We start from the raw sequence: 14,316 nt of genomic DNA, 5'->3' as shown, positions 1-14,316 counted from the left end.
ATTCTAGGGATGGGAAAGGCCGCTCTCTGCCCAAGAGCCTAGAGTGCTGCTGCCAACCAGTGTAAACCATATAGAGCTGGGTAGGCCAATGGCTTGACTCAGTAGGCAGCAGCAGCTTGTCTCCTCATCACGTTGCAGATATAATCTCAGCCCTGACTCCCAGTCCACTTCCAGACCCAGTTCGAAGTGCTGGTTCTAACCTTTAAATAAACCTTTAAGTGAATGAATGAATGAATGAATGAATGACTTGGGACTGGGTTACCCGAGAGAGTGCCTTGCCCAATATGTCCCGCCCCAAACCTTGAGATCATCTTCGGAGGCTCTCCTCCAAGTGCCCCTGCCACACGAGGTGAGGCGGGTGGCTACCAGGGAGAGGGCCTTTTGGGTGGTGGCACCCCGTCTATAGCACTGTCTATGGAACAGCCTCCCCAGTGAGGCTCACCTGATGCTGCCATTTTGTTCTTTAGACACCAAGTGAAGACCTTTCTGTCCGCTCCGGCTTTTTAAGATTCGTTTTTAAATTTGATTTATAAAAAAAAAGTCTTAAAGATGTTTTTTGTTTTATTTGGTACTAGCTGGACCAGTTCTCCCTGCTTTCCCCCCCTGTCCTCAGCAATCCTCACATGCTATGAGTTTTTGCTGCTCCGGCCAGCCATCGCCCCCCCCGCGCCCGCCATGCCCATGCACACACCCAGAGCTCCTCACCCTCACCCCACTCCTGCTCCTCCTCCCCACAGGAGCAGCAGCGGCTGACCAGCTCCTTACAGGCTCTACATCAGCCTGATCCGCCAATCAGAGGACCACCTCCTCTCAGATTAACCCTCCAGCAGCCGATCCGGCCCTCTGCCCTGGCAATCCAGGACCACCTCCCTCAACATTAACCCCCCTGCACCCGCCTCTGTTCCTCCTCCTCCTCTTCCTCCTTCCAGCTCCGACTAAAATCCCGCAAGAGGGGACTTCAAACTCTCGGAAGACGTGCCACGTATCACCGAAGCCTTTTAGAGATAGATAGATTTTTGTGTCTGTTTTGTGTTATGATTTGTTTGTCGTGTTTTGTGTGTTTTGACTGGATATATATATATTTTTAATGTTATGTGTTGTGAGCCGTCCAGAGAACAGTTTCATTTCATTTATTTTATTGTTAAATTTATATACCGCCTTTCATTAAAAACAATCCCAAAATGGTTTACAAAAGGTTTTTTTTTTAAATGATAAAAATGACAGTTAAAAGTATGAAGCTAAAAATATGAAAACAAATCTGATTTAAAACATATAATATACAAACTCAAAAGCTGTACATGGATAAAAACACACAGAAGCAGCAATAGAAACAATTATGTAAAGGCCTGGATAAAAAGCCAAGATTTAACAAGCTGATGGAGTCCAAGGAGCGAATGGCCACCGGGAGAGCATTCCAAAGTCTGGGGGCAGCCACAGAGAAGGCCCTGTCCTGCGTGCAAAACAACCGAGCCTCCCTCATTGTCGGCACCCAGAGCAGAGCCCCCTCAGATGATCTCATCAAGTGGGCAGCAACCCTTGGGAGTTATAGGGCGACTAACAAATTAAGTTATTTTATTTTATTTTATTTATTATTAAGCAGGCACAGAATTCATTGCTCTATCTCCCCCCTCCCTCCTTGCCTTTCCAGCCTCCGGCACACCGGTCCCACCAGCTCACCCCTCTGGAAAGGTAAGAATGGCCATACTACTAATACTAAAAGTAAACTTGTGCCATCGAGTCGGGATCGAGCCCTGGTGCCCACAGAGCCCTGTGGTTGTCTCTGGTAGAATACAGGAGGGGTTGACCATTGCCTCCTCCCGCGCAGTATGAGATGATGCCTTTCAGCATCTTCCTATATCACTGCTGTCCGATAGAGTACCAGCGGGGATTCGAACCGGCAACCTTCTGCTTGTTAGTCAAGCGTTTCCCCGCTGCACCACTTAAGGTGGACTACTACTACTACAATATTTATATACCGCTAGTCAATCAAAGTGCCCAGAGCGGTTTACATAGAAAAATAAACCATACATCAAGAAGATGGTCCCCTGTCCTCAAAGTGCTCACAAGCTAAGAAGAAACGTAAGGCAGATACCAGCAAAAGCCGCTGGAGGGATGCTGTGATGGGTTGGAGAGGGCCAGTTGCTCTCCTCCTGCTAAACACAAGATAATCACCACTTTGAAAGATGCCTCTTTGCTTAGTTAGCAGGGGTTAGTTAGAAGCCATTGGCTTCTTTCTGTTCACATTACAGCAGCCAGGTGTCCTCCGGCAAAGACAGCATGGGGATTTGGGGGGCCTTATCTGACCCTCTGGCACCCTTTTGGGCCTTCCACAGCTTCAGACTTCCGAGAAAGCCTACCGATTGGCTGCTGTACGTAAAGTAAAATAAAGTTGTGCCGTCGAGTCGGTGTTGACTCGTGGCGACCACAGAGCCCTGTGGCTTTCTTTGGTAGAATACAGGAGTGGTTTGCCATTGCCTCCTCCCGCGCAGTATGAGATGATGCCTTTCAGCATCTTCCTATATTGCTGGTGCCCGATAGAGGTACTTCCCATAGTCTGGGAAACCTACCAGTGGGGATTCGAACTGGCAATCTCTGGCTTGCTAGTCATGTCATTTCCCCGCTGTAACTGGCCTTAAAAGTGCCAGGAAAACTGGTGGCATTCCAGCTGTAAACAGAATTGGCGTTCACAGCCCTATTTAGCACTCTGGGTCACTTTGGGGCAGTCACTCTGTCTCTCGGCAAGCCTAACTCACAGGGTTGTTGTGTGGGTCAAATGCATCCACTACCCTAAGGTTTGTTCTTTGCTTCTTAAAGGCACCAAGGAGACTCACCACCCAGAATTCGGATGGATATACGCCTGACCCCACAGGTGAGCTGTAGGCATTTTTTGTCATGGTTTGAAAAACCAAAACTTAATTTTTTATAAAACATGATGAGAGCTAAATCTGTGTAAGAAGGCATGATATATTGAGCTTGTATCGTAAATCGCAGAAGGATCTATTTAGAAAGGACTGCAAGGATTCCGTTTGCAAATACAGAGTTAGGTTTGCAAACAGAAATAGTGCTTATGATTGATTCTTCCCACAGTACGAAAATAAAGATAGCAATTATATTTATTTATTTATTTATTTATTTATTTCATTTAAGACATTTATATACCGCCCCAAAACACAAGTCTCTGGATGGTTTACAACAAAACAATAAAAACAACAGATAAAAAGATTATAACATTACAACAATGCAAATTTAACACATTAAAACTATTACAAATACAATTATTAGATGTGTGTGGTGTTACCCCCACCTTGTGGCCAATGGAAGAATTACAGTTTTCATATATGCATATACAGGTGAAACTCGGAAAATTAGAATATCGTGCAAAAGTCCATTAATTTCAGTAATGCAAATTAAAGGTGAAACTGATATATGAGACAGACGCATTACATGCAAAGCGAGATAAGTCAAGCCTTAATTTGTTATAATTGTGATGATCATGGCGTACAGCTCATGAAAACCCCAAATCCACAATCCCAGAAAATTAGAATATTACATGGAACCAAGAAGACAAGGATTGTAGAATAGAACAATATCGGACCTCCGAAAAGTATACAGTGTACTGTGCTTGATTGGCCAGCAAACTTGCCTGACCTGACCCCATAGAGAATCTATGGGGCATTGCCAAGAGAAGGATGAGAGACATGAGACCAAACAATGCAGAAGAGCTGAAGGCCGCTAATGAAGCATCCTGGTCTTCCATAACACCTCAGCAGTGCCACAGGCTGATAGCATCCATGCCACGCCGCATTGAGGCAGTAATTGCTGCAAAAGGGGCCCAAACCAAGTACTGAATACATATGCATGCTTATACTTTTCAGAGGTCCGAAAAGCTCACATGTAGTCCCCCATTCAAATGCAAACCAGGGTGAACTCTGCTTAGCAAAGGGGACAATTCATGCTTGCTACCACGAGACCAGCTCTCCTTTCCCCACTCACAATATTTCCACCATAGTTTTCACTGTATCAAGCCATCAGAATATCCAAGATTTTTATTTTATTTTATTTTATTTTATTTTATTTTATTTTATTTTATTTTATTTTATTTTATTTTATTTTATTTATATGCCACCTCTGCAGTACAGTGCTGCTCGAGTCCGGCATCTCCCAACAGTAAAAGTAATATAAATTTTAAAACAAGAAAACAAATAAAACCCAACATAAATTAAAACAAACTCAATTAAAAACTAGTAAAAATGAAATAAAAATTAGAAGACCATCAACTGATCATTAGAAGATTTTAAAAGTCTCTCTAAATAGATGGGCTTTGAGATCTTTTTTTTTTTTAATCCTGAGGGAGGGACCGTGGCAAAGTTCTTCTGGGAGGGCATTCCATAGCCAAGGGGCCACAACCAAGGAAGCCCTGCTTCTTGTCTTTGCCAACCAAATCTCAGTCAATGGCAGGGGCCACAAGCAGGGCCTGAGATGACTAGCAAAAGCAGATTCATATGGGCACATGTGCTCCGACAGATACCCCAGCCCCAAGCTGTGTAGGGCTTTAAAGTTCAAGTCCAGCACTTTGAATCGGGCCTGGAAGCACACTGGCATCTGGTGAAGCTGCTGCAGGATAGGTGTGATCCTTGAGAAGCGACTAACGCCCACGAGCATCCTTGCAGGAGCATTCTGGACCAGCTGAAGCTTCTGAACAGTCTTCAAGGGCAGCCCCATGTAGAGCATAGCTTTCAAGAGTCACCAGGGAGTTCGCCACACAGCAGGCTTTACCGCAGATTTTCTGCGAGGGTTTTCTGCGAACTCAGAGCTATCCAAAACACCCGATGCAATAAGAAGATTTTTTTTTTTCCATTCTGGAGGAGATGTGGACTAAAAGTCAGGTGTGGAAAACTTTCTGGATGCTGATTTTGGCGACTCCAAGCCAATCCTGGGGGTCTGGCAATCAGAGAGAGAGAGAGAGAGAGAGAGAGAGAGAGAGAGAGAGAGAGAGATTGGCAGTATACAAAATAAACCAAAATTTAGAACTTGGAATAAAGGAAGGATCTAAATGTAGTAAATTAATACATGCATTAGAATAAAGATGCTAAAATAAATAAACAGAGCAGCGTCCGCAGTACCTAGTACATTGCAGGTGGAACTTGTAGTGAGGTTAGGGGAGACCTCTTGAAATAAGAGCCCATGGTGATTGGACTTTTGATCTCTTGGGAATGGAACAGGACTGGAGAACAAGAGCCGGATTCTCCCGATGGACACGTCCTGTTACGAGAGCCCTTACAGTGACCCGGAGGAGCTGAAAGACAAGAAGTTGTTTCTGAAGAGGAGCAACTTGATAGTCGATGAAGTTGAGCTGGGTGTAGGGAATTTTGGCTGCGTCCGGAAAGGAGTTTACAAAATGAGGAAGTAAGCAACAACCTCAACCTCTTCCTTTCCCTCCTCCCCCCCCCTCCTCTTCTTCTTCTTCAAAAATGGTTAGGCTTTTCATTTGCTTCCAACACTTTTCTTGTTGCAACCACAGGTTTTGCCTGCCAGTTTGGGACTCATTTGGGATGTATGAGCAACCCCCTTGATGATGTTATCATCATCATCATCATCATCATTTTATTTTTATTTATTTATTTATTCATTCATTCATTCATTCATTCGATTGCTATACTGCCCTTCCAAAAATGGCTCAGGGCGGTTTACACAGAAAAATAATAAATAAATAAATAAATAATAAGATGGCTCCCTGTCCCCAAAGGGCTCACAATCTAAAAAGAAACACCAGATAGACACCAGCGACAGCCACTGGAGGTCCTGTGCTGGGGGTGGAGAGGGCCAGTTATTCTCCCCTTGCTATATAAAGAGAATCACCACGTTAAGAAGGTGCCTCTTTGCCCAGTTAGCAGGGGTCCACCCATCATCCACAGATGGAAATGCAAGTGCATGTTGTGTTGCTAGTCCTCAAGATTTTAAGCTGAAGTGTTAGGTTTTAGCTCCCTTCTCAGGGCTGCCAGGAAAAGGCCAGAAATCTCTGGGTGAGCAGCCAGCCTCAAGAAGAGAGGTGTTTCCTGCTAGGCTTGTGAGCTTAGCCCCGCCCCATGTCCATCAGGCTCCTCCCCATTCCCGTCATGACTCCCCAGACCCCACCCCTTAATGCTTACAAAGGTGAGGTCATTACTGTTAGTTTATTTGCCTTAATTAACGAAGCTTGCTTGACATTTTTAAACATCTATAGGAAATAGGGCAGACTTCTCTGCCTTTTCTGGATGAGGCCAAAATTCTGCTTTTTTGGATGAGGCCAAACCCCAGTCTGCTTTCCACGCTGGTTTCCTCCTCTGGTGCAAAACCACGTGGCAGGAAAAACTGGGGTGGGAAGAAGGGTCAGGAACAGGTCAGCTGAAATCTGCAGAGTGTTAGGGAGCTCGTGAGGGGAGGAGAGCTGGTCTGGTGGTTGCAAGCATGACTTGTCCTCTTAGCTAAGCAGGGTCTGCCCTGGTTGCATATGAATGGGAGACTAGAAGTTTGAGCACTGTAAGATCTTCCCCTCTTAGGGGATGGAGCTGCTCTGGGAAGAGTAGAAGATTTCAAGTTCCCTCCCTGGCTTCTGCAAGATAGGGCCGAGAGAGACTCCTGCCTGCAACCTGGCCGCTGCCAGTCCGTGAAGACAATACTGAGCTCGATAGACCAATGGTCTGACTCAGTATATGGCAGCTTCCTATGTTCCTGTGTTCCTATCCCAGCTGCAGTGGACGTGAACGGCTAAGGAGAGCCCTGCTAATTAATATCGTCTGCAGACATGGAAGTAAAGTTCCAAATCCATCAGGGGGATAGATCAGGCTGACATGCCTGGCTGCTAGCTACATACAGGAAGTGGGGAAGGGGAGAAGAAAGGTGGGAGAGAAAGCATTGTCAGAGGGGAAATGTCCTTATGGGCTGTCTCTGCCCTTAATGCCCCCACTGGTGCTAAGAACTGATGCTGTCAGGAGCTGCGTCTCCAACACGGATTGCACAGCCCAGCACCCCCTCTCCATACATGGCCTCACCTGGGCGCTTTCCAAATTAAACCCTACAGCAGTGTCACCACGTCTCTGCTAACTGTGCTTCTGTACTTCCTGTGTTGTGACACCGCAGTCCCTGCGCTGACAGCAGGAGGCCGCTCACATTTCCGATGCCTTCTTCCGGGTTTTATCTTTGCGATATAGTGCTGCAACGTTGCATGCACGTCGCCAAAAAAAAAGCAGCTGTATTTTCCCGTTGTCAGAGTTTGGGATTCGATTTTAATCCGATACTGCCAAGCCGAAGCCGATGCAGTGTGCAATCTGGAAAGCACCCCAGCTCCAGTTCCTTGTCAGGAAGGAAGTGGACGGGCTGGGTTGGCTCCTGGGAGGCTGCAGGAGTCTCTTGCCCACCTGGCGGTTCTGGCTGCTGCTGCTTGCTCTGAGGGAGAGGAGCGAGTGGGAACCTCCCAAACGCAAGCTGGCCACTTTCCAGTTCTTCTCCCGGCGTCGGCAGCAACATCTCTGCTTCTCCCCGTGCCAGGAAGCAGATTGACGTGGCCATCAAAATGCTGAAAAGCGGGAACGAGAAGACGCAGCGGGACGACATGATGAAGGAGGCCCAGATCATGCACCAGCTTGACAACCCGTACATCGTCCGCGTGATCGGCGTCTGTGAGGCGGAGGCCCTGATGCTGGTGATGGAAATGGCCTCTGGTGGACCACTCCACAAGTTCCTGTCTTCCAAGAGGTAAGCTTTTGGCTCTGCCCCCTGGATACATTCCTGGCAGTCTTGGAATTGTTCCTATGCAAAGAAAAGTCGCGGGGGTCTGACGAAGGATGTGGGTCCCGCGAGAAACAAGTTGTGGGAAGATTCACTTGAATTTAGGCTTGGAAGTTCTCCAGCTCAGGCTTAAAACTCTGCAGGAGGACCGAAACCTTAGAGTGGGGGGTCGGGATCAAAAGGGGGTGAAGGGTGCTTTCTTCTTGCCTTTAGAGCAAGCCTGCTCAACTTTGGTCCTCCTGCAGATGTTGGCCTACAAATCCCATAATCCCCGGCTATTGGGCACTGTGGCCGGGGATTGTGGGAGTTGTAGTCCAAAAACAGCTGGAGGGGGGCAAAGTGGAACAGGCCTGCTTGAGAGTTTGGCCTCTTTGTTCCACCCCATTTATTTCATTTATGCATTCTTGCATTTATATACGGCCTTTCATAAAACTCATCCAAAGGCAGTTCACAAAAGTTAATACAATAAAATCCCGCACAAATTGCATTAAAACCTTAAAGTCACTCAAGACCATAAAAACACCAAAAAAGCAGCAGCCGTAAAATAAACAAGGACAGAGCTACCGTGTCCATCAGGGTCCACTTTGGGTCTCCCAGCTCATAAAAACATAAGAACAGCCCTACTGGATCAGGCTCCAGACCCAGCTAGTCCAGCATCCTGTTTCCCACAGTGTCCCACCAGATGCCTCTGGGGACCCCACAGGCAGGAGTTGAAAGGGGCCTGCCCTATCTCCTGCTGCTGCTCCCCTGCAACTGCTATTGAGAGGCATCTTGCCTCCAAGGCTGGAGGTGGCCTGTGGCTATCAGAGTAGTAGCCATCGACAGACCATGAATGTCTAAGCCCCTTTTAAAGCCATCCAGGCTGGTGGCCATCAAGGCATCTCGTGGCAGAGAATTCCACAGATTAATTATGCACTGTGTGAAAAAGAACTTCCTCTTGTTGGTCTTAATCCTAGACTTAATCCTGAGTGGCGCTCAGGGCCTGGTGCGAGATGGAGGGGTGTGTGCACGAAACACATTTTCTGTTCCGTTCTAAGCTCAGCATGGAATGCAAAATGCACGGAACGTTCCTTCAGAACTACTGGTTGAGCGTTCCATCAAAACTACTGGCCATTCTGAGTGCCATTTGGGAATCCAAGATGTGCACATGTGGCAGCCATTTGTGTGGAGGTGCTGGCCATGCAAATGGCCGCCGAGCATGTGCAGAGGCCAGAAGAGCACAATTTTGGATTCCAAAATGGTGCTCAGAACAGTCAGAAGGTTCTGACTCAAGACCGGGTCGTTCCGTTCCGAGCTCAGAACAGGCCCTTCATTCGAAGAGTGTTCTGTTCCGAGCTCGGAACACTCGAAATGCCCTGTTTGGAAGCGGAACGTTACGACGGCAGAACGTTCTGCACATCCCTAGCGAGATGTCAGTATCAACCATGCTCAGCCATGCTCTTTCCATCGGTGCCCCCTTTTGACCCCCACGATGCCCTTCCCCATCCTGCTAGGCTCTGTCTCCGCATCTCCGGGCCGTATCCCTCTGCTTCCAGCCTCCAGCCCTTGACTCCCCAACGGCTTCAGCTGGAGTCTGCAGTACTGTATATACATTCAAGGTTCCTGGGCTGTTGACCAGGCAAAGGCAGGAAGAGGAGGCAAATCTCTGGAGCATCTTTACACCCAACAAGCATTTTCCTGGTGGGGGGGGCACGTTTGGTCTGTTGCCTCTTCCTTGCTTGGCGTTGAGGAAGAGGTGACGAATGATGCGAAGTCTCTCTTTCTCGCTCCTTCCGTAGGGACGAAATTCCTGTGAACAACGTGGTTGAGTTGATGCACCAGGTGGCCATCGGGATGAAGTACCTGGAGGAGAAGAATTTTGTCCACCGGGACTTAGCGGCACGGAACGTCCTGCTCGTCAACCAGCACTATGCAAAAATCAGCGATTTTGGACTCTCCAAAGCGTTGGCTGCCGACGACAGCTACTACATGGTGAGCCTGAAGAACAGGCAGGGGGGTCGAATCAGTGGGAGGTTCTGAGGACCCTACTCCACTATCTTTATATATAATCTTTATATATAATTCTCTTGAACGTACCCGTCGCTAATCCCATGTGTGGCACCTCTCGCGAGAGTCAGAGAAGGTGGCAGGCCCACCAGCCGGCCGGTGAGAGAAAGCATGGCTGGCCGGCAGGAGGAAGTGCAGCCGGCCAGTGGGAGGAAGTGGCGGGCCAGGGGTGGAGGTGGGACCACTAGCCAGCCAACGAGAGAAAGCGTGGCCAGCCGGCAGGAGGAGTGGTGGGCCGGCAGGCAGAAGGAAGTGCGGCTGGGTGGGTGAAAAGATGCGGCCGCTGGCGGGAGTGGACAGGTGTTGGGTTGGTGGGCCGAGGCAGCCGGCAAGATGGTGGGGGTCCAGGTGGCTGGCTGGCCAGCTGCCAGGAAAATAAGCGAGGATGGGGGAGAGAAAATGGCTGCAGCAACTAGAGGCACAGATGTTCTGTGCCCGGCCCAGCTAGTTGATTATTACTATTATTATTTATTGTCCTTGGCTGGCATTCAGAGTAAGGAAGCAATAGTTCAGACTTCTTCCACACTAACTGCAGGTGCACCAGTGCAGGCAACCTTTGACAACCTGTCCTTGCACAGGAATCCCTCTCTGCCCCCAGAAAATATATCCCTGAGGAAGAAATATATCCCACAGGAAACCCTCTGTGCCACATGGAAATATGTCCCTGAGGGCTCCACACAAAGCCCTCTGTACCACCTGAGAATATGTCCCAGAGGGCTGCACAGGAAGTCCTCCCTGTCCCCTGAAAATATGCCTCTGAGGGTTGCTCAGGAAGGTCTCTGTGCCGCCTGGAAATATGTCCCTGAGGGCTCCACAGCTAGCCCTCTGTGCCACCTGGAAATGTCCCTGAGGGCTCCACACAAAGCCCTCTGTACCACCTGAGAATATGTCCCAGAGGGCTGCACGGGAAATTCTCCCTGTCCCCTGAAAATATGCCTCTGAGGGTTGCTCAGGAAGGTCTCCGTGCCACCTGGAAAGATGTCCCAGATGGTTGCTTCGTTGTGCAGCTGTCACTAGTTGATTGTTGTGCGGCATCATCCTGTGGTAAATTGTGGGAGGAGAAAAAAGATGGTGGCGGGAAACTATAAATACAGGGAAGCTGCAGAAATCTCAGGTGAGCCTTATCCCGCTGCTCAAAGCAGTACGCGCTTGTAATGCTGTACTTTGGAGGGCCGTCATTGGCCTACCTTTGCCCTCTGCTTGCTGCTTGGGCCATTGCGAGAATCTTCCCAACAGAGGCAGCTCCCTTCTGTCTTTGAACGTAGGCCAAGACGACGGGGAAATGGCCCCTGAAGTGGTACGCCCCGGAGTGCATCCTCTTCCGCAAGTTCTCGAGCAAAAGCGATGTCTGGAGTTATGGCGTGACCATGTGGGAAGCCTTCAGCTATGGGCAGAAGCCCTACAAGGTGAGGCAGATGGATTGCATGAAGATGCGGCCCCCATGTCTGGGGCTGGTCTCTGGGGTCTCAGAGGCGAATCCTGGCCGACGGCACGGGAGGCTCTGCTATGAAGCCAGGGGACGGAGAACTAAGGGGTGCAGCCTGCCAAGAAACTGGCAGAACCCAGGAGGGCAAAAGAGGCCAGGCAGAAAACAGCCTTGGTCTTTTAGTGCCTCGCCTCAAGATTTTTGTCTTCTTCCTAAGGGTCCTGAGAAGGAGACTAAACTTGAAATGCATTGTTTTTTATTTTTTTATTTTTACATTTTATATCCCGCTCTTCCTCCAAGAAGCCCAGAGCAGTGTACTACATACTTCAGTTTCTCCTCACAACAACCCTGTGAAGTAGGTGAGGCTGAGAGAGAAGTGACTGGCCCAGAGTCACCCAGCTAGTTTCATGGCTGAATGGGGACTTGAACTCGGGTCTCCCTGGTCCTAGTCCAGCACTCTAACCACTACACCACGCTGGCTCTCAAAAATATTATTATTTTATTATTTATTATTATTCATAATACATAATAATAGCATTAACAATCTGTTCTCTGGGTGGCTCACAACGCAACATTAAAAAACTTCCAATACATAAAGCACGACAAACTAATCACAACACACACACACACACACACACACACACACACACACTACAATACAGAACATTTTAATTAAAAAAAAAACCCCAACAAATTTGAAAAGCCTCAATGAACAGAAAGGTCTTCACCTGGCATGTAAAAGAACCAAGTGATGGCGCCAGGCGAGCTCCACTGGGGAGGCCGTTCCATGGATAGGGTGCCACCACTGAAAAGACCCTCTCCCTGGTAGCCACCCGCCTCACCACTTTTGGCAGGGAACCCGGAGCAGGGCCTCTTAAGGGGACATATCGGGAGATAGGGGGCCAGGCTCTCTCTCAGGTAACCCGGTCCCAAGCTGTTTAGGGCTTTAAAGGTTAAAACGGGGGGTGGGGGTTAGCTGTTTAATTGGTTTTATTCTGTTTTTATAGTTTGATTTTAACTGTTAACTTGTTTTAATTGTTTTAATTGTGCTGTAAACCGCCCTGAGCCATTTTGGAAGGGCGGTATATAAATCAAATAAATAAATAATATAGATAATATAGATAATATAAATAAAATAAAACCAGCATTTGAATTGGGCCTGGAAATGGCTTAATCCAGCCCTGAGATTTGCCCGCCGTGAACCTGGTGGAATCCTGTGTGTCAGCGGTTATCCTTGCTGAGGGATAACTTGCAATACCTTGCGGAGATTTACCTGCTTTGGCCTTCCGCAGTGGGGGCGCTGTAGAGCAGCAAAAGGAGGCGGTGGGGTAGGGGGGGCCCTAGCAAGCTGGTGCAGAACCAGGAACCTGAATCCAGGACTTGAGTCTCGGGTCTGAGCCGCTGGTTGCCTTCCAGACCCAACAGGAAGGGAGGTGATTTCCGTCAACCAAACCAAACCAAACCCCAGGGCTTCCTCACGCTTCTCTGCCTCTTGCTCCCCTAGAAAATGAAGGGCCCTGACGTCATGACGTTCCTCGAAAACGGCAAGCGGATGGAGTGTCCCTCGCGGTGCCCTCCGGAGATGTACAAGCTGATGAATCAATGCTGGACTTTCAAGTAAGGTCCTCTTTGGCTGGGGAAACGGTGACCCTGGCATGCAGCTCCTTCCCCCAGCGTGGGAGGGGTGTGTGGGGCGGAGCTGTGCCTAGCCTTGTGAGGGGTGGGAGGCACTGCTGGACCCCCTGGTAGGGTAGGGGGCTCCTGCTGGCGCTTCCCCCTTCCTTACAATCACACGCCCCAAGCAGCTAGGCCATGGCGAGTTTCAGGATTAGACACAGCCCAGAAATCCCCCAAGCCAAGGGTGCTTTATTTGAGCAAAGGGATAAGGGCCTGGATTTAAGAGGAGCGGGTGGGAAAGGGAGGTTAGCACCACCACCACCACGGAACAAACCCAAAGAGAGCCCAGACCCTCCAGCGTCTTTCTCCTGGCTTACTCCAGGAGTAGGAAATCACTGTCTCCAACTCTCTCTAGGCCGATTTGATCCCTCTTTCTCTTGAGCTAGGCTTCCCTGGTATGCAGCATATATACATACGGCCATACAAAGCTGCCTTCTAACGAGTCAAGCCATCGGTCCATCTAGCTTAGTATGGTCTGCACAGAACTGTCAGCAGCTTCTCCAAAGTTGCAGGCTGGAGTCTCAGCCCTATCTGGAGATGCTGCCAGGGAAGGAACTTGGGACCTTCTGCGTCCAAACATGCAGATGCTCTTTCAAGAGCACCCTGTAGCGAATAGCGGATTTAAGCTCAGCCTTTGTTCTCTTGAGGAGGCTGCGTCTCTTGGCAGCTCTCTGAACTCTTGCAAGAGCTGCCCCACATGGGCTCCCATAGGTCTGAGAATAGCAATAGCAATAGCAATAGCAATAGCACTTGCATTTATATACCGCTCTATAGCTGGAAGCTCTCTAAGCGGTTTACAATGATTTAGCATATTGCCCCCCAACATTCTGGGTACTCATTTTACCGACCTCGGAAGGATGGAAGGCTGAGTCAACCCTGAGCCCCTGGTCAGGATCGAACTTGTAACCTTCTGGTTACAGGGCGGCAGTTTTACCACTGCGCCACCAGGCAGGCTTCCTTCCAAAATTCCCACTCCAGAGAACCTCCTGCCACTCACAGTGGGGTTTCCCCCTGGAACACAACCATCTTTGTGGATTTCTACTTGGTGGTTGCTCTTCATATAGATATTATTATTAGTATGTCTATACCACTTTTCAGCATGAAACTCACAATGCAGCAGACACAGCAAGAGGTATGCGGAAATGGTTCTCTTCCCCCAAAGGGTTTGCAATCTAAAAAGAGACGCAAGCCGGTTTCCAACAGCAGGCACCGGGAGGGGCGCGGTGCTGGGCTTGGATAGGGACAGTTGCTCTCCCCTGCTAAATATGAAAGTTGCCACTTCAAAAGGTGCCTCTTGCCCAGTTAGGAGGGGGACCCGGAGATGGTTCCCTGCCCCAAAGGGCTTACAATCTAAAAAGAAACACAAGGGACCCCCCAGCAACAGCCCTTTGGAGGGACGC

At 48.8% G+C, this 14,316-nt stretch overlaps 1 protein-coding gene across 3 annotated transcripts in view; it reads left to right on the top strand.

Moving 5' to 3' along the window:
- The window catches only part of LOC128345674 (tyrosine-protein kinase ZAP-70), a 41,257-nt gene that overhangs the window by 24,612 nt on the left and 2,329 nt on the right, over positions 1 to 14,316 (top strand). For all 3 annotated transcript variants that reach the window (XM_053297986.1, XM_053297984.1, XM_053297985.1), the window contains exons 7-13: positions 1,649 to 1,689; positions 2,815 to 2,869; positions 5,223 to 5,406; positions 7,528 to 7,734; positions 9,546 to 9,738; positions 11,079 to 11,219; positions 12,744 to 12,856. In XM_053297986.1, the coding sequence (XP_053153961.1) occupies positions 1,649 to 1,689; positions 2,815 to 2,869; positions 5,223 to 5,406; positions 7,528 to 7,734; positions 9,546 to 9,738; positions 11,079 to 11,219; positions 12,744 to 12,856 (934 nt within the window). The remainder of the gene's footprint in view (positions 1 to 1,648; positions 1,690 to 2,814; positions 2,870 to 5,222; positions 5,407 to 7,527; positions 7,735 to 9,545; positions 9,739 to 11,078; positions 11,220 to 12,743; positions 12,857 to 14,316) is intronic.

This window comes from Hemicordylus capensis, chromosome 2, assembly GCF_027244095.1.
Source record: "Hemicordylus capensis ecotype Gifberg chromosome 2, rHemCap1.1.pri, whole genome shotgun sequence".
NCBI lineage: Eukaryota > Metazoa > Chordata > Lepidosauria > Squamata > Cordylidae > Hemicordylus > Hemicordylus capensis.
The sequence above is the reverse complement of the archived record's forward strand: the minus strand, read 5'-3'. Positions and strand labels throughout refer to the sequence as shown.